Below are 21,159 nucleotides of genomic sequence, written 5' to 3'. Positions count from 1 at the left end.
AAATTTGTAAAATTTGGAAAAAGTATGAAGCGAAGACCAAGTTGCAGCCTTGCAAATCTGTTCAACAGAGGCCTCATTCTTAAAGGCCCAAGTGGAAGCCACAGCTCTAGTGGAATGAGCTGTAATTCTTTCAGGAGGTTGCTGTCCAGCAGTCTCATAGGCTAAACGTATTATGCTACGAAGCCAAAAAGAGAGAGAGGTAGCAGAAGCTTTTTGACCTCTCCTCTGACCAGAGTAAACGACAAACAGGGAAGACGTCTGTCGAAATTCTTTAGTTGCCTGTAAGTAAAATTTTAGGGCACGAACTACATCCAGATTGTGCAGAAGACGTTCCTTCTTTGAAGAAGGATTTGGACACAAAGATGGAACAACAATCTCTTGATTGATATTCCTGTTAGTGACTACCTTGGGTAAGAACCCAGGTTTAGTACGCAGAACTACCTTATCCGAATGAAAAATCAAATAAGGAGAATCACAATGTAAGGCTGATAATTCAGAGACTCTTCGAGCCGATGAAATAGCCATTAAAAATAGAACTTTCCAAGATAACAACTTTATATCAATGGAATGGAGGGGTTCAAACGGAACGCCCTGTAAAACGTTAAGAACAAGATTTAAACTCCATGGTGGAGCAACAGTCTTAAACACAGGCTTAATCCTCGCTAAAGCCTGACAAAAAGCCTGAACGTCCGGCACTTCTGACAGACGTTTGTGTAACAGAATAGACAGAGCTGAGATCTGTCCCTTTAATGAACTAGCAGATAAACCCTTTTCTAAACCTTCTTGTAGAAAAGACAATATCCTAGGAATCCTAACCTTACTCCAAGAGTAACCTTTGGATTCACACCAATATAGGTATTTACGCCATATTTTATGGTAAATCTTTCTGGTAACAGGCTTCCTGGCCTGTATTAAGGTGTCAATAACTGACTCAGAAAACCCACGTCTTGATAAAATCAAACGTTCAATTTCCAAGCAGTCAGCTTCAGAGAAGTTAGATTTTGATGTTTGAAAGGACCCTGTATCAGGAGGTCCTGTTTCAGAGGTAGAGACCAAGGTGGACAGGATGACATGTCCACCAGGTCTGCATACCAAGTCCTGCGTGGCCATGCAGGTGCTATCAGAATCACTGATGCTCTCTCCTGTTTGATTCTGGCAATCAATCGAGGAAGCATCGGGAAGGGTGGAAACACATAAGCCATCCTGAAGTCCCAAGGTGCCGTCAGGGCATCTATTAGGACTGCTCCTGGATCCCTGGATCTGGACCCGTACCGAGGAAGCTTGGCGTTCTGTCGAGACGCCATGAGATCTATCTCTGGCTTGCCCCAACGTCGAAGTATTTGGGCAAAGACCTCCGGATGAAGTTCCCATTCCCCCGGATGAAAAGTCTGACGACTTAAGAAATCCGCCTCCCAATTCTCCACTCCCGGGATGTGGATTGCTGACAGGTGGCAAGAGTGAGACTCTGCCCAGCGAATTATCTTTGATACTTCCATCATTGCTAGGGAGCTCCTTGTCCCTCCCTGATGGTTGATGTAAGCTAGTCGTGATGTTGTCCGACTGAAACCTGATGAACCCCCGAGTTGTCAACTGGGGCCAAGCCAGGAGGGCATTGAGAACTGCTCTCAATTCCAGAATGTTTATTGGCAGGAGACTCTCCTCCTGACTCCATTGTCCCTGAGCCTTCAGAGAATTCCAGACGGCACCCCAACCTAGAAGGCTGGCGTCTGTTGTTACAATTGTCCAGTCTGGTCTGCTGAATGGCATCCCCCTGGACAGATGTGGCCGAGAAAGCCACCATAGAAGAGAATTTCTGGTCTCTTGATCCAGATTCAGAGAAGGGGACAAGTCTGAGTAATCCCCATTCCACTGACTTAGCATGCACAATTGCAGTGGTCTGAGGTGTAAGCGAGCAAATGGCACTATGTCCATTGCTGCTACCATTAGGCCGATTACCTCCATGCATTGAGCCACCGATGGGTGTTGAATGGAATGAAGGGTGCGGCAAGCACTTTGAAGTCTTATTAACCTGTCTTCTCCCAGAATACTAAAATGTAAATTATACATACATGATATAATGGCGGTATGGCAGGATTTTCTCAGCAATTCCATTGTTAGAAAATAAAAACTGCTACATACCTTTTTGCAGAATAAACTGCCCGCTGTCCCCTGATCTGAAGTTTACCTCTCCTCAGATGGCCGAGAAACAGCAATATGATCTTAACAACTCCGGCTAAAATCATAGTAAAAACTCTGGTAGATTCTTCTTCAAACTCTACCAGAGAAGGAATAACACACTCCGGTGCTATTAAAAAATAACAAACTTTTGATTGAAGAAATAAACTAAATAAAATCACCATAGTCCTCTCACACATCCTATCTAGTCGTTGGGTGCAAGAGAATGACTGGGGGTGACGTAGAGGGGTGGGGCTATATGCAACTCTGCTGGGTGAATCCTCTTGCACTTCCTGTTGGGGAGGAGTAATATCCCAGAAGTAATGATGACCCGTGGACTGATCACACTTAACAGAAGAAATAAAAATATTTTATTGCCCAGCACTCTGTACAATAATTCTGAACAGAGAGAACCGTGTCTTACTTATAACAAACAAGCTAACTATATGACAATATGCTGCAGCGCCTACCTGCTCCCTATGACACGGTGACAACGTCTACCTGATCAGCAGAGTGCCTAAGACCGCCGGTGTTTCGTCTTCCAACCACGCGGTCTAAGGCAAACAACGGAGCCGAAAGCACACTGCCCGACTCCCAGGAACACACTGCACAACTTCTACCAGCGCACAAACGAAAGGTCCCGCCCTTCATTGTGGGCGTATCATTCCGAAACTCCTGGGCGGCTCAGTACTGTGTTTAAAACAAAATGGAGCCACCGGGACAGAACCCACACATAACTCAGTGGCATATTAATAAAAATAAACAAGTCCTCTCTGAGAACAAGCTCCCGGTCTGTTGATATTGACATCCCCGCCGGGACTAAAAATCCTAGAGCAGTGCACACTGGAGTATAATACTCTAAGTCAGATCCCCAGCGTCAGCCCACAGTGTAAAGAGGGTTGAAATCACAAGAAAACCCCACAAACATTATGTCAGTCCTAACATAGGCACCAAATAATGAGGGGAGCCCTAGAACACAGACATGTGAACGTAAGAGCCAACTGATTACCCCCAAGTTTACATAAGAAAAACTAATAGTCTTTTCTGAGTTACTGAGTGTCACAGAAAATAAGGGACTGCACATACCTCAATGCTGAGCGACAGCATGACTTTTCCCACACTGCAAGAGGTCCTTCTCCTCCAGGAAATCTGTGAGAACAAACTGGGTCTTAGATAATATCTGCTAAGACCATATTCAGCAGGGCAGCACATAGTATGGGAGGCACAGAGAGAATTAAATACCACCAGTTCCCATTGCTTTAAAGCCACCTGTAGCTTTACTCTAGACGCTGACAAGGAATACGGCTACACCCTACAGTAAAATAGCACACTTTGGTACCATTTTAAAAATAATAAACACTTGTTTGAAGAATCTAAACAAACACCTCACTTTACCTCTTCCTATCACTAACACAGGCAAAGAGAATGACTGGGGTGGGAGGGAAGGGAGGAGCTATATATACAGCTCTGCTGTGGTGCTCTTTGCCTCCTCCTGCTGACCAGGAGGCGATATCCCACAAGTAAGGATGAAATCCGTGGACTCATCGTATCTTGTAAAAGAAAATAGAAAAGTTTAAATGTAATAAAACAATCTGAAGTGTAAAGTAATATAAAATACAAAGTGTAAAGGAAGCAGAACTGTCATGCTATACAGTGATATATGTCACTCGGCTTGTCTCTCCTGCACATACAGAAATGTAGGGAACACCCCTTGGAGAAGTAAAGCAAAATCTTTTTAGAATTTCACTAGGGATCTTGCAGTGCTGAAGAATTATTTTTTATCTTGTCTGAGCTTATATCATCAGGCCCTTTGTGTCTCTGAGAAAGGTTATTACATAGAGGAGCCTTTATGATTTATGCTAAAGCAGTACAACAAATAATCTGCTGCTACAAAAAGCCCTTAACAAAAGAAAGACTTACATGCTTAAAATAACATTTGTATATACTATTTTATTTGAGAAAAAAAAAAAAAAAAAAGTAAGCAAAAAGCGCTAGATAGCCCACTCTAGCAAGTTACATACTCATACCCTCCGGCGAACTCAGGCTCTGCTCGACCTAACAGATGAGCAATGAAATCCGTTTCACAACAAACATGGATGTGTCGCTCATGTGGGCAGCATCGAAGACCTTCATAAAGTGTAGCACAGTAGCCCTTTTCTTTACTGCAGTCAAGCTCTCCAATTAATATGTTATATGCTCTGAGCACTTTATTTTTGCAGTCTGTACAAAACCTGTAAGAAGTAATAAAATATGCATATAGATTAAAAATATAAAAAGCGGTCTTTTATTTGATTTGGAAATTGTATTTATTTCATGATATAGAGGGTTTAAATAAATAAATGTATATATCCCCATTACAATACATTTGTGTGTGCCTTACTACAGATAGGATAAGGTCTGTATTCCTAAAATAGCTAAAGATTTCTGTAAAATTTTGGAGTGGTCTATATGCCTGTAGTATGTGATATTATGGAAGTCCTACTGAATAGCACCAATTTAAAAAGGGACATTGAGCTAAAAAATCCCCCATAAAAAGGTTTAAAATACCACCTAATGCAGTAGAATTGCATAATTTACAAGTGCATATCAAAAAGACAATGATTTAACACCTACTCTGAATTTCAAATAAGCAGTAGATTTTTTTTCTGACAAATATATTTTTTCTCCCATTTTCTGGCCCCCTGTATCATGTGACAGTCAGCCAATCACAGACTAGCACATTTATACCCTGTGAACATGCTGAGTAGGTTCCCCAGAAAGTATGTATATAAAAAGACTGCAAAATTTGCTAATGGAAGTAAATTAGAAAGTGTCCTAAAATTGCATGCTCTTTCTGAATCATAAGAGTTTATTCTGACTTTAGTGTCCCTTAAAATTATGCCCAGTAGGGCAGTGTTTTTCAACCAGTGTGCCGTGAGAGATCCTCAGGTGTGCCGCCAACAGTGACATTTTTAAAATTTTGCTTTTTTTGATGCGACAGGCTCATAAGGCAGACAGGCAGGCATCATTTACAGCCATGACATATTGGCATTCATTCACCGACTATCATTAGGATTGTTTGTGAATGAATGTCAATATGTCATGTATAGTTTGTAGGAGGCATGGCATAACAGTATGTATGTATGTCTGTATGTATACATACATACATACACACACACACACACACACATATACATGCTGTATTAGGCTACAATGTGTGATTTTGTAAAATTTTGGGATGGTGGTGTGCCGCAGGATTTTTTTTAAATGTAAAAAAGTGTGCCACGGCAAAAAAAAAAAAAAAGGTTGAAAATCACTGCAGTAGGGAACAAACACTTGGAAATTCACGCTTAATATGTATTTTGCCTGCCTCGCCAGTCATTTAAAATTAGTCAAATTTAATTTTTTACAACCTGAGGCATATTGTGATCTTTGTTCAGACGTTCTGTATATTTCCCATGCACAGTATCATTGTAAATGTTTTATTTTTTTTAAGTTTTTGCAAGAAATTAAAGTGATTTGAAAAAGCATCCACTAATGACATAAGTCAAAATCAAACTTTAAAAAAGGGACATGAAACACCAAAATTTTCTCACGATTCAGATAGAGCACTCCATTTTAAACAACTCTAATTTGCTACTATTATCTAATTTTCTTCATTCTCTTGGTATCTTTCTGAATAGCAGGGACGTAAGTTCAGGAGCATGCACGTGTCTGGAGCACTATATGGCAGCATACGCAAGAGCACTAACTAGATGGCAGCATCATTTCACATCATGTAGTGCTCCAGAAAATGACCTAGGTATCTCTTTAACAAAGAATTTCATGGGAACAAAACGAATTTGATAATAGAAGTAAATTGGAAACATTTTAAAAATGTTACTCTGTCAATCACATTTTTTTAAATTTTTTGTTTCATATCCCTTTAAGGATTCAGAAAAAAAAGCATATTGGAAAAATTTAAAATTGCATGCTCTATCATCAAATTTGCTTAGTTTTAGTGGTATTCTTTTTTGATGAATAAAGCTAGGTAGACTGATAGAAGCGTGCACATGGCTTTAGCCCTCTATGGCATCAGTGTTTATAGCCGTTATAAATAGATATAATCACTGCTGTCAGATGACTAAAAGACACGGGCGCGCTCCTGAGCTCACCTGGGATTACTCTTTAACAAAAGGGTATAGCAAGGGAACTAAGCAAAATTGATATGTAAATGGGAAAATTGCTTGAAATGCAATATTCTATCAGATTGTTATGCCTGGAGTGCAGTTACATTGTGATTGGATAGAGTGCGGGCTGCTGTAGAAATATATATTGCATGTTGTGCCCCTTATTGGCTATATCACATACTTGTCGTTATAGTTTACATTATGTATCACCTTTTGAAATTCGGTGTTTGCATTTACTATCACACTAAAAAAAATTGTAATGCATTAAAAATTATTCACTGCATTACAAAACATATCTTAAAAGCATTTTGACATTTTGTTAGAAAAATATGCATTGTTTTGCTCTTGAATGTTTATTAATATTTATTTCCTTTGTTGTGACATATTAGGGAATGCAATACATGAAATAATCACCAGCCTCACTTGGTTGGAGAGGGATTGCTACAGTTTTCAGAGTTAAATTACAGTAAAATCAGGCATATCAGCGAACATACATTTCCAAGATTTTTTTCTTTAAATTATGCATAATTAAACATTTTATGAAGGAATAAAATTGAGTTTTAAAGGGGAAATTGTACTGTAAAATGGTACTCAAGTAAAAATTCAACTTTAATGATTCACAGAGCATGCAATTTAAAAAAATAAAAACACACACAACTTTCCAATTTACTTCCATTAACAAAATGTGCAGTCTTCTTATACTCTTTTTGAGTCACCAGCATCTACTGAGCATATGCAAGAATGTGCAGAATATACATATATGCATTTGTGATTGGCCGATTGCTATTGAATTGTCTTTTTAACATGAATTTTTTGATTATGCAAATCCACTGTATTTACTGGTCCTATAATGTGCTTAAATGGTTTATATTGCCTAATGGATTATATTAAACTAGTACTAAAGCCTGTGTACACAGGCCATTTTTTGCAGTACAGCGGTCCCAACCCTTGCTCTCTCCACCCTCTTTTGCGCTCTCTCCCCCCTCTTTGGCTCTCTCAACCCCCTCCCCTTTGGCTCTCTTCCCCCCCCCCTCTTTGGCTCTCTCTCTCTCTCTCTCCCCCCCCCTCTTTGGCTCTCTCTCTCCCCCCCCTCTTTGGCTCTCTCTCTCCCTCCCCCCCTCCTCTTTGGCTCTCTCCCCCCCTTTTGGCTCTCTTCCCCCCCCTTTTGGCTCTCTCCCCCCCCCCCTTGGCTCTCTTCCCCCCTCTATTTGGCTCTCTCACCCCTTCTCTTGCTCCCTCTCTCTGGCTCTCTGTCTTTCAAACCCCTTGCCGCTCTGGCCACGCCTCAATCGAGGCGACACCCGTCGGCCGCGCCCCTCGCCGTACCCGGCCACAACCCTCGCCGCTACCGTCGGCCACGCCCCCTGACACTCCGCTTCAGCCTTGCTCTGTGCCGAGTGCCAGGATACAAACGGCCAGGTATGTTTGTCACGTGCAGTCTCTACTGCGCATGACTGCATCTGACAAACATACTTGGCCATTTATTATATAGGATAGTTTTAAAATGACTCCTCTGCCTTTATTTTGTCACTTGAAATAGCCACTATTCAAAAATATTAATATTGCAGTATTCTCTAAAGGAAAGGTAAGGCAACAAAAATAAATCTCCCAGTGGGAGGTTGATTCTGGTGCTTGGAATACAATACCCTTTAACCCCCCCCCCCCCCCCCCACCACCACTCCAAACACCAGTGGAAAAAACAATACCATGGGAATTAATCTAGTCTGCAAATAGAAGTAAACAAGAATTTAAAAAAAGAAAAAACATAATTTATGTAAGAACTTACCTGATAAATTCATTTCTTTCATATTAGCAAGAGTCCATGAGCTAGTGACGTATGGGATATACATTCCTACCAGGAGGGGCAAAGTTTCCCAAACCTCAAAATGCCTATAAATACACCCCTCACCACACCCACAATTCAGTTTAACGAATAGCCAAGAAGTGGGGTGATAAAAAAGTGCGAAAGCATATAAAATAAGGAATTGGAATAATTGTGCTTTACACAAAATCATAACCACCACAAAAAAAGGGCGGGCCTCATGGACTCTTGCTAATATGAAAGAAATGAATTTATCAGGTAAGTTCTTACATAAATTATGTTTTCTTTCATCTAATTAGCAAGAGTCCATGAGCTAGTGACGTATGGGATAATGACTACCCAAGATGTGGATCTTTCCACACAAGAGTCACTAGAGAGGGAAGGACAAAATAAAGACAGCCAATTCCTGCTGAAAATAATCCACACCCAAAATAAAGTTTAATGAAAAACATAAGCAGAAGATTCAAACTGAAACCGCTGCCTGAAGTACTTTTCTACCAAAAACTGCTTCAGAAGAAGAAAATACATCAAAATGGTAGAATTTAGTAAAAGTATGCAAAGAGGACCAAGTTGCTGCTTTGCAAATCTGATCAACCGAAGCATCATTCCTAAACGCCCAGGAAGTAGAAACTGACCTAGTAGAATGAGCTGTAATTTTCTGAGGCGGAGTTTTACCCGACTCAACATAGGCAAGATGAATTAAAGATTTCAACCAAGATGCCAAAGAAATGGCAGAAGCTTTCTGGCCTTTTCTAGAACCGGAAAAGATAACAAATAGACTAGAAGTCGGACTTCCGGTGGGCGGAGCTAGCGGCAGGCAGCAAGGAGTGAGAGCTCCGTGTTCTAAGAGCTCCTATCTCCATTGATTCTGCTGTCTGCCGTTTTTCCCACACACTAGCCTTGTTGGGCAATAACAAGCCCGGACTGGCTGCCTTTAGTGAGGGGCCCTACATCGCCCTTGCCCTCGGAACGAACCTGTTGCGCAACATCGCGCAGATACACCGCAACTACTGGGCGCCATATTGGAAAGACCCTTAGGCCACAGATCGCACAACGGAGCCCGCGGAGCAGTGGCAGACACAGGGACACAGACAACCCCAGTGCCGGATGACACACAAGTAACGGAAAGGCAATACCCGCCGAGAAACAAGGCAGAAAAGCAAGCAAGGGGACCGGGCCACACTCAACCTGCAGGGCGCCATGCTGGAATAGAATCCTGGCTACACAATCACACTTGCTGGAGACCTGTCTACATCTAAATCCAGAGGACTCGCATACCAGGCAGAGCACAGGCGATAACAGAAAGTCCTGCTGCAAGGAGTCCAGCTGGGAGACGGACACAGCAGCAGTGCTGCACTTGAGGTACCAGTGTGAGAGTCAAAAATTCAGACAGGCCCAGATTAAGCAACGCAAGAAAGACGTACAATAACACTGACTGTATTTTATTTGCCAACCCCATTTTAATACATATTCCTGCACAAACTAACTGAATCCTAAGCGATTTCACATCTTAATGCTACAGATGCCTAAGTGCCACAACAACTAGCAAGCACATGGTAACCGAACTTTGTTCCGGCACCAACTAAACTAACTGAACTGAATCCTACACGATTTCATATCTTGATGCTGGGGATGCCTGAGTGTTACAACAACTAGCAAACACACGGTAACCAGAATTTCTTCATTTTAAAAGAGTGTTGTAGTACATGTATGGTCTAGGTCAGGGACTTGAAAGAAAGTTTATTGCAGCCACGTGATAGGGAGAGTGAAAAAAGAAAAAAAAAGGCCCTTGCAAATCCTCTCACATGTATCTCCCGCTATCCACCATTTCTAAAGCAACAGTGACACCTAGTGGCACAAGCACATCAAGCTCTATTTTTCTCTGAACTGTATTATCATAATATCAGTGCCTTATACACCTCACATGAAGGTTGATAAATACTTCAAACCTATCACCAACACATTAGAAAGCAGGATGACCTCAAAATCAAAGCAAACCGACAGGAGGCAGAGGCATGTTACAGAATCACAGATTGACAATCCCCCTTCCCCAGGCTCCTCTCAACCAGCAATTACCGAATCAACAAATCTGCTACAAGAATTAAAATCCTTTTTTTTGCCTAAAATGGAATCCCTTCAAACAGGCATGGACACTTTAACCAATGAGATGCGCCAATTTTCCACACGCATGAATCAGGCAGAACAGAGGATTTCAGATGTGGAGGACAGACAGAACAGCACCTCTACCTCCATCAAACAACTATTACGGCAAAACCAGGCACTACAAGACAAGGTTGAAGATCTTGAAAACCGTAGTAGGCGAAACAACCTCCGCATAATTGGAGTTCCAGAAAGCATCAAGAGTAAAGATCTGCTGGAATTTACAGCCCTCACGTTTCCAAAACTACTAGGTGTCGATCCGGATCGTCTCCCTCTGGACGTGGAAAGAGCCCACCGTATCGGCCCAGACAACGGCCTCTCTACTACCTCCGCAACCAGACCTCGCCAGGTTATATTTAAATGTCTGAACTACCAAGAAAAACTTGCTTTACTGCGGGCTTATAGGTTGCATGAGGCTGATGTTATTTTTGAAGGGAAAAAACTCCTACTGTTCCAGGACTTCTCAGCAGAAGTAACCAAGCTACGCAAGGAATTTGCCCCCTATTGCTCCAAACTATATGAGGAGGGCAGACAAGTGGCACTTCTCTATCCTGCCAAACTCAGGCTACAGACCCCTAGGGGTGCCAAATTCTTCCGATCTCCCAAAGAACTGAAAGTTTTTCTAGAAATGGAGAAACAGCAAGTGGATCCAGGAACCTGAACATATACAATTTTGCTGCCTGGTTTTTCTTTTTCTTTTTCAAAATGATGGTTTACATGAAACAAGAGGTCCTCCAAGCTGAAGACCCTCCACTCGCTGGTGGGGTCACACCTTGGAAATGGACACGGGAGTGGTCCCTAATGAGAGCTGCTCTATACACTCCTGGAGCCCCCACCTCTTTAGAACATAAGTTATTACAAACTGTTGTTGTTGTTCTTGTTTTTTTAATGATTTATTTTATTTCTTTTGCATACCTTTTTCCATTTTTGGGTAATCTACATACTGACCATATATTTAGCCCTGATGCCATCAAGCCAAGTTACCTAACCATTTCCCATTGTATTCTAGATAGCCCTCATAATATGCTGTACCGATATCATCCTTCGCTTATAAAACACGTACCATTGTATACTTTAACTTTATTTTTCCCTCTACTCTAGTGGAATACTTAAGGGCTGAGCTCGGCGGATGGGCTAACTGCAAATGGAGATTCCGACTAATGACGAATACATTGACTGATCACTTCTCATCGATACTGTATGTGAGTCCTCTTCTCTTCCATATCACACAACAGATCACAAAAAAGTTACCACTACACTCCCTCACCTTTTCCCTCGGGATACTATTCACACCTTGGTTGCAGCCCCTATTTCTAGCACTATTTGCCTCTTATACCTCCACACAGATGCATCATCCCAAATATTCCATCAACCTCTTCCATGGCCACAAACCTTAAGATAGTATCTTGGAATGTGGGGGGCATAACTTCCCCAGCCAAGAGGAGCAAAATCATCCAATTTCTTAACTCATTACATGCTGATATTGCTCTACTGCAAGAAACGCACCTCACGGCTGAGGAACACGAAAAATTAAAAATAAGGTGGGTGGGGCGCATTTTTTACTCCCCTTCGGAGGGCAGGAAGTGTGGGGTGGCCATCCTAGTACGCAAAAACTTGCCAGTAACTTTTTCCAATACAAAAATAGATAACAAAGGCAGATACATATTCACTACTGTTCATATTGACGCAAATAAGTATCAGTTATGTAATGTATATGGCCCCAACCATTCTGATCAGATGTTCTGGGCGTCTCTACAATCACTCATTGCCCTACACTCAGATTCCCCAGTGATAGTGGGAGGGGATTTTAACATGACGCAAGCACTTCCATTAGATAGATTCCCGGACCCAACACTTCCTCTTACACAGCAAAGATCACACCCCAAACATAAAAAAGAAATACAAATAATATCGACTTTCAGAGAGGGGTTGGGACTACATGACCTCTGGAGGTCCAGACACCCAGACTACAGGGATTATACCTGTGTCTCTAAGACTCATCATACTTTCTCACGCATTGACTACTTCCTCACATCTCCTCAACTTGCTCCTAATATACTAGACAGTTCTATCCTCCCAATCACAATTTCAGACCATGCTCCCATAAAACTAACTTTACAGCCATGCAAACTGCCTCCTTTCCAAAGAGCTTGGAGGTTCCCTTCATATCTATACACTAATGCAGATTTCCGCCAACACCTGAAGGCCTTCTGGCTAGAATACACTTCTGACAATAACCAACACAGAGCCAACCCTGACTTGTTTTGGCATGCCTCTAAGGCGGTTATTAGGGGAAGAATCACAGCCTACACGTCAAATCACACTAAGTCACAAGCGAAAGTCACCACACAACTCCTCTGTAACTTGACTGAGGCATACAATACATACCTAACTAACCCTACAACACTGAATCGCCAGAAATACTATGATGCCAAGAAAGAGAGAGACTCACACTTGCAGATCCTAGACCATAAGTTTAATATACATCGACAGGGGAGGTTTTATAGACATGGGAATAAGGCTGGCAGACTTCTGGCAAATTTGGTGAAATTACACACACCTAAATCCATCATAACAGCAATCAAATCTGGGACACACCTTAAGACGGACACCAAAGATATAATGAAGGAATTCACAACATACTACAAATCACTATACACCAGTCAAAACACAAAAGCAGAAGACAAGCACACATTTTGGAGTAAGGTTACCATACCCCAACTAACTGAAACACAGAGAGACAATCTTAACTCGCCCATACATATACAGGAAGTGCTGAAGGCCATTGGCACCTCAAAAATAGGAAAGGCTGCAGGACCAGACTCCCTTCCTATCGAATATTACAAGATCCTTAGCACCGATATAGCCCCAGTACTAGCTTCCACCTACACTAGCTACCTGTTAGGAACATCTACCCCAAATGCAAGGTTTACAGATGCTAACATATGTATTCTACCAAAGCCAAACAGAGACCATACATTAACCTCCTCATATAGACCGATATCTCTGCTTAACAGCGATTAGAAATTATATACCAAAATCTTGGCAAGCAGGTTGGCAAACATACTGCCAGATCTGGTGCACCCAGACCAAACTGGCTTCATTAAGAATCGATCCTCAGTAATTAACATTAGGAAAACATTAGCTATCATAGCTCACTACTGCAACTCATATTATACAGAACACCAAAAACCCACTGTAGATGCATGTTTACTCGCCATTGACGCCGAAAAAGCGTTCGATAGAATAGAATGGGACCACCTCTATACCTCTCTGGAACAGTTTGGCATACATGGGCACTTCCTTCAAGCACTCCAACAACTATACACTTCACCCTCAGCTTCCATACTCATTAATGGTCAAATATCTCCCTCATTCCGCTTAGAAAGGGGAACCAGACAGGGTTGCCCCCTGTCCCCACTACTCTTCAACCTGGCAATTGAACCCCTGGCATGCTACATCCGCCAACACAGTGAGGGTCTAAAAATTCACAGACAGACAGTACACTTATCTTTATATGCTGATGACCTCCTATTATATGTCCCCAATCCACATATTAACCTACCTTAAATATTACGCATCTTAGAACTATTCGGTAATGTTTCCGGTTATAAAATCAACATAGACAAGTCCGAATTAACATGGCTACGTAATACAAATAAAACACAACTGCAGGGCATTGATTTTAAAGTAACTAAGGGCACCTTCACATACCTGCGAATACATCTCAATATCGATGTGAACAAATTGTACCACCTAAATATAGGCAAAACAATAACTCACATTCAAAATCAGATGACAGGCTGGAGAAATCTACCTCTATCACTGACGGGTAGAACCCAACTCCTGAAAATGATTATACTACCAAAATTACTTTATCCCCTACAGATGCTACCTCTTTTACTGACCAAACGAGATCTCGGCAACTTGTCGGCTCTGTTTGGCAAATTTATCTGGCAACACAGGAAACCGAGAATTAATAGACTCCATCTGGCAATGCCAGTTGGGGTGGGCGGACTTGGTCTCCCTAATCTTCAATGGTACAACTGGGCATCTCTATCTAAGATAGTGGTGGGGTGGCTGACACAATCAGATTACTTCTCACCTCCTGTGGAAAGAGAACTCCTGACACCCATACACCCGGCCTTCCTGCCACACACATCGATGGCGACACTCCCCCCACACATAAAGCAAAACATACTTTTCAGAGATCCGCTGAGAGCCTGGGCCAAGCTATGCAAAACATGGGGAATAAAGTTCATATTTAGCAAATACTTACCGCTCCAAGGGAACCCTAACTTCATTCCAGGGTATACCACAACTGTCTTTCAACACTGGGAACAAAAGGGTTTGACCACGGTAGCGCAACTGATTAACCCCCTGACACAGCAGATACACCCCTTCAACGACCTACGAACGCAGTACGCCCTCCCTATCACACACAGATTCGCTTATTTCCAGAGTAGACATTATGTGCAAAGCCTACTGACAGAAGGTTTAGCTTCCCTGGACATAACTAAGATTGCTTCCCTTTGCAACATGGCAGCTCAAGGACAACACTCCATATCCCCCATTTACAAACTGATAGTTGCACATCATGAACCACAAACACTGCATGACATCACTACTAAATGGCAAGACCAGAGGATCCCTGAAGTAATGGAAGAACATATCACACAGAGCATAACTAGGGTAAGAGTAGCCACCCTTTCAGAGAGCCTACGAGAAACGCAAACTAAATTCCTGCATCATGCATATATAACACCTCACATCAGATCCAAATGGGTTCAAGATGCTGTAGATGAATGCCCTAAGTGCTCAGCTCATACCCCAGACTTGGTACACCTAGTGTGGGACTGTCCGAAACTACGGAGATTTTGGGGCAAGACCAAATTTTGGCTGTCAAAAGTACTTACAACAGATATAACTTTAACGGTAGCTAGTGTATTCCTCTTTCAAGACACCTCTCCATCTTCCAACCACCAGAGGTTCTTTAACCTCGTAGTGCTCATGGCTAGGAGATTGATCCTGCAATACTGGGTTAAAAATAGGGAACCCCCCTTCAAAAAACTAATTCATGCCCTATACCAACAATTCTTGGTAGAACTTGCAGACACACAGAGTGACCAAGATGCTAGAATTAAATCATTTATGAACAAGTGGGACGCATACCTTATGTACCTACCGAAGGGCCTTAGGAAAAAAGTATTACGTCCCTTTGAACACTCTGTGTTTATGCTGACTGAAAACTTGCGTGGACACTGGTACACCTCAGAATCCGACTCTGACTCTTAAACTGACCACGACTGACTGACTTGAGGGACTCTTGGTCCAGTGAGGAGACCCATGAATGGGGGCCACAGCCATCCGCCGTAGCAGAAGCCTGAATATCAATTCCATTACACTTACATAGTGAAGGTACCTAGATTGCTTTATGTCTCATATTTTGTACCCGGTGTTAATTATTGGCAATACTGCCTCTGATTTTAGGAATGTTGAAGGTTTTTCAATATAGCAGACTATGTAACAGACCTGCACACGCACAGTCATGATTGACGCAGGATGAGACTTACATGGGTGATGAAGAGTTCACCAATGTGCGGTTAGTGCCTAGGAGCGAGTTTCTAATATACCTCGAAATGTATAATCTTACAATGTCAGTGATCTCTTTGATGCCGATTGCCATTATCTCTTACCTAACTAATTATTTACCTTATTCTTATTGTTATCTTATTCTCCTTATTTTATTTTATATTATTTTTAGTTATTTTCTTTTTCTTTTTGTTGTTGAGGTTATGTCTTGTTATAACTGTTCTAAGTATGAAAAGGGGCCTGACCGCCTCACATGGCTCAAGAAAAGACTTTATGAACTTTGATCGGACCCAGCCGCATTGAAAAGTCTATACTGTGTTATACACTGTTATGTCAAAGAATGAATATAATTGTGTAATGCTATGTGATGCTGATCGGGTTTACCCTGAGAAAAATTTGAAAAATAAAGTTGTTAAAAAAACAAATAGACTAGAAGTCTTTCGGAAAGATTTAGTAGCTTCAACATAATAATTCAAAGCTCTAACAACATCCAAAGAATGCAACGATTTCTCCTTAGAATTCTTAGGATTAGGACATAATGAAGGAACCACAATTTCTCTACTAATGTTGTTGGAATTCACAACTTTAGGTAAAAATTCAAAAGAAGTTCGCAACACCGCCTTATCCTGATGAAAAATCAGAAAAGGAGACTCACAAGAAAGAGCAGATAATTCAGAAACTCTTCTGGCAGAAGAGATGGCCAAAAGGAACAAAACTTTCCAAGAAAGTAATTTAATGTCCAATGAATGCATAGGTTCAAATGGAGGAGCTTGAAGCGCCCCCAGAACCAAATTCAAACTCCAAGGAGGAGAAATTGACTTAATGACAGGCTTTATACGAACCAAAGCTTGTACAAAACAATGAATATCAGGAAGAATAGCAATCTTTCTGTGAAAAAGAACAGAAAGAGCAGAGATTTGTCCTTTCAAGGAACTTGCAGACAAACCCTTATCTAAACCATCCTGAAGAAACTGTAATACTCTCGGTATTCTAAAAGAATGCCAAGAAAAATGATGAGAAAGACACCAAGAAATATAAGTCTTCCAGACTCTATAATATATCTCTCGAGATACAGATTTACGAGCCTGTAACATAGTATTAATCAGAGAAACCTCTGTGACCAAGAATCAAGCGTTCAATCTCCATACCTTTAAATTTAAGGATTTCAGATCCTGATGGAAAAAAGGACCTTGAGACAGAAGTTCTGGTCTTAACGGAAGAGTCCACGGTTGGCAAGAGGCCATCCGGACAAGATCCGCATACCAAAACCTGTGAGGCCATGCTGGAGCTACCAGAACAAACGAGCATTCCTTCAGAATCTTGGAGATTACTCTTGGAAGAAGAACTAGAGGCGGAAAGATATAGGCAGGATGATACTTCCAAGGAAGTGATAATGCGTCCACTGCCTCCGCCTGAGGATCCCGGGATCTGGACAGATACCTGGGAAGTTTCTTGTTTAGATGAGACGCCATCAGATCTATTTCTGGAAGTTCCCACATTTGAACAATCTGAAGAAATACCTCTGGGTGAAGAGACCATTCGCCCGGATGCAACGTTTGGCGACTGAGATAATCCGCTTCCCAATTGTCTATACCTGGGATATGAACCGCAGAGAGTAGACAGGAGCTGGATTCCGCCCAAACCAAAATTCGAGATACTTCTTTCATAGCTAGAGGACTGATTGATGTATGCCACAGTTGTGACATTGTCTGTCTGAAAACAAATGAACGATTCTCTCTTCAGAAGAGGCCAAAACTGAAGAGCTCTGAAAATTGCACGGAGTTCCAAAATATTGATCGGTAATCTCACCTCCTGAGATTCCCAAACTCCTTGTGCCGTCAGAGATCCCCACACAGCTCCCCAACCTGTGAGACTTGCATCTGTTGAAATTACAGTCCAGGTCGGAAGCACAAAAGAAGCCCCCTGAATTAAACGATGGTGATCTGTCCACCACGTTAGAGAGTGTCGAACAATCGGTTTTAAAGATATTAATTGAGATATCTTTGTGTAATCCTTGCACCATTGATTCAGCACACAGAGCTGAAGAGGTCGCATGTGAAAACGAGCAAAGGGGATCGCGTCCGATGCAGCAGTCATAAGACCTAGAATTTCCATGCATAAGGCTACCGAAGGGAATGATTGTGACTGAAGGTTTCGACAAGCTGTAATTAATTTTAGACGTCTCTTGTCTGTTAAAGACAGAGTCATGGACACTGAATCCATCTGGAAACCCAGAAAGGTTACCCTTGTCTGAGGAATCAATTAACTTTTTGGTAAATTGATCCTCCAACCATGATCTTGAAGAAACAACACAAGTCGATTCGTATGAGATTCTGCTAAATGTAAAGACTGAGCAAGTACCAAGATATCGTCCAAATAAGGAAATACCACAATACCCTGTTCTCTGATTACAGACAGAAGGGCACCGAGAACCTTTGTAAAAATTCTTGGAGCTGTAGCTAGGCCAAACGGCAGAGCCACAAACTGGTAATGCTTGTCCAGAAAAGAGAATCTCAGGAACTGATAATGATCTGGATGAATCGGAATATGCAGATATGCATCCTGTAAATCTATTGTGGACATATAATTCCCTTGCTGAACAAAAGGCAAGATAGTCCTTACAGTTACCATCTTGAACGTTGGTATCCTTACATAACGATTCAATATTTTTAGATCCAGAACTGGTCTGAAGGAATTCTCCTTCTTTGGTACAATGAAGAGATTTGAATAAAACCCCATCCCCTGTTCCGGAACTGGAACTGGCATAAGTACTCCAGTCAACTATAGATCTGAAACACAATTCAGAAATGCTTGAGCTTTTACTGGATTTACTGGGACACGGGAAAGAAAAAATCTCTTTGCAGGAGGTCTCATCTTGAAACCAATTCTGTACCCTTCTGAAACAATGTTCTGAATCCAAGGATTGTGAACAGAATTGATCCAAATTTCCTTGAAAAAACGTAACCTGCCCCCTACCAGCTGAGCTGGAATGAGGGCCGCACCTTCATGTGGACTTAGAAGCAGGCTTTGCCTTTCTAGCTGGCTTGGATTTATTCCAGACTGGAGATGGTTTCCAAACTGAAACTGCTCCTGAGGATGAAGGATCAGGCTTTTGTTCTTTGTTGAAACGAAAGGAACGAAAACGATTATTAGCCCTGTTTTTACCTTTAGATTTTTTATCCTGTGGTAAAAAAGTTCCTTTCCCACCAGTAACAGTTGAAATAATAGAATCCAACTGAGAACCAAATAATTTGTTACCCTGGAAAGAAATAGAAAGTAGAGTTGATTTAGAAGCCATATCAGCATTCCAAGTTTTAAGCCATAAAGCTCTTCTAGCTAAAATAGCTAGAGACATAAACCTGACATCAACTCTGATAATATCAAAAATGGCATCACAGATAAAATTATTAGCATGCTGAAGAAGAATAATAATATCATGAGAATCATGATGTGTTACTTGTTGCGCTAAAGTTTCCAACCAAAAAGTTGAAGCTGCAGCAACATCAGCCAAAGATATAGCAGGTCTAAGAAGATTACCTGAACACAGATAAGCTTTTCTTAGAAAGGATTCAATTTTCCTATCTAAAGGATCCTTAAACGAAGTACCATCTGACGTAGGAATAGTAGTACGTTTAGCAAGGGTAGAAATAGCCCCATCAACTTTAGGGATTTTGTCCCAAAATTCTAATCTGTCAGACGGCACAGGATATAATTGCTTAAAACGTTTAGAAGGAGTAAATGAATTACCCAATTTATCCCATTCTTTGGAAATTACTGCAGAAATAGCATTAGGAACAGGAAAAACTTCTGGAATAACCACAGGAGCTTTAAATACCTTATCCAAACGTTTAGAATTAGTATCAAGAGGACCAGAATCCTCTATTTCTAAAGCAATTAGTACTTCTTTAAAGTGACAGTCTACACCAACATTTTTCTTACTTAAAAAGTAAGATAATCCCTTTATTACCCATTCCCTGTTTTTGCATAACCAACACAGTTATATTAATATACTTTTTACCTCTGTGATTAACTTGTATCTAAGCCTTTGCAGACAACCTCCTTATCTAAGTGCCTTTGACAGACATGCAGTGTAGTCAATCAGAGAAGACTCCCAAATAACTTCACGGGAGTGAGCACAATGTTATCTATATGACACATGTGAACTAGTACAGTCTAACTGTGAAAAACTTTCAAAATGCTCTGAGCTAGGAGGCGGTTTTCAACTGTTTAGAAATCAGTTTGAGCCTAGCTAGGTTTAGCTTTTCAAAAACACCACCAAGGGAACAAAGCAAATTTGATGATAAAATTAAATTGGAAAGTTGTTTAAAATTGCATGCCCTATCTGAATCATGAAAGTTTAGTTTTGACTAGACTGTCCCTTTAAGTAAAGAACGAATAAATTCCATTTTAAATAAATATGAAGATTTATCAGCATCAACCTCTGAGACAGAATCCTCTGAACCAGAAGAGTCATCAGAATCAGAATGATGATGTTCATTTAAAAATTCATCTGTAGGAGAGAAGTTTTAAAAGATTTTTTACGTTTACTAGAAGGAGAAATAACAGACATAGCCTTCTTTATGGATTCAGAAACAAAATCTCTTATGTTATCAGGAACATTCTGCACCTTAGATGTTGAAGGAACTGCAACAGACAATGGTACTTTACTAAAGGAAATATTATCTGCATTAACAAGTTTGTCATGACAATCAATACAAACAACAGCCGGAGGAATAGCTACCAAAAATTTACAGCAGATACACTTAGCTTTGGTAGATCCAGCACTAGACAGCGATTTTCCTGTAGTATCTGACTCAGATGCAACGTGAGACATCTTGCAATATGTAAGAGAAAAAACAACATATAAAGCAAAATTGATCAAATTCCTTAAATGACAGTTTCAGGAATGGGAAAGAATACCAAGAACAAGCTTCTAGCAACCAGAAGCAATAAAAAATGAAACTTAAATAATGTGGAGATAAAAGCGACGCCCATATTTTTTAGCGCCAAATCAGACGCCCACATTATTTGGCGCCAAAATGACGCCACATCCGGAACGCCGACATCATTGGCGCAAAATAACGTCAAAAAAATTACGCAACTTCCGGCGACACGTATGACGCCGGAAACGGAAAATAATTTTTGCGCCAAAAAGTCAGCGCCAAGAATGACGCAATAAAATGAAGCATTTTCAGCCCCCGCGAGCCTAACAGCCCACAGGGAAAAAAGTGTCAAATTTTTGAAGGTAAGAAAAAAATGATT

The 21,159-nt window shown here is 41.2% G+C and overlaps 1 protein-coding gene across 1 annotated transcript in view; it reads right to left on the bottom strand.

Annotated features, from left to right (window-relative positions):
• The window catches only part of GGNBP2 (gametogenetin binding protein 2), a gene marked incomplete at its 3' end in the record, with an annotated part of 81,875 nt that overhangs the window by 35,239 nt on the left and 25,477 nt on the right, over positions 1–21,159 (bottom strand). The window contains 1 exon segment of the mRNA XM_053706832.1: positions 4,197–4,406. Within this exon segment, the coding sequence (XP_053562807.1) occupies positions 4,197–4,406 (210 nt within the window).

The sequence above is a fragment of the Bombina bombina genome, chromosome 3 (assembly GCF_027579735.1).
Source record: "Bombina bombina isolate aBomBom1 chromosome 3, aBomBom1.pri, whole genome shotgun sequence".
Lineage (NCBI taxonomy): Eukaryota > Metazoa > Chordata > Amphibia > Anura > Bombinatoridae > Bombina > Bombina bombina.
Note: the sequence above shows the minus strand (reverse complement) of the source record. Positions and strands in the feature narration are given on the sequence as shown.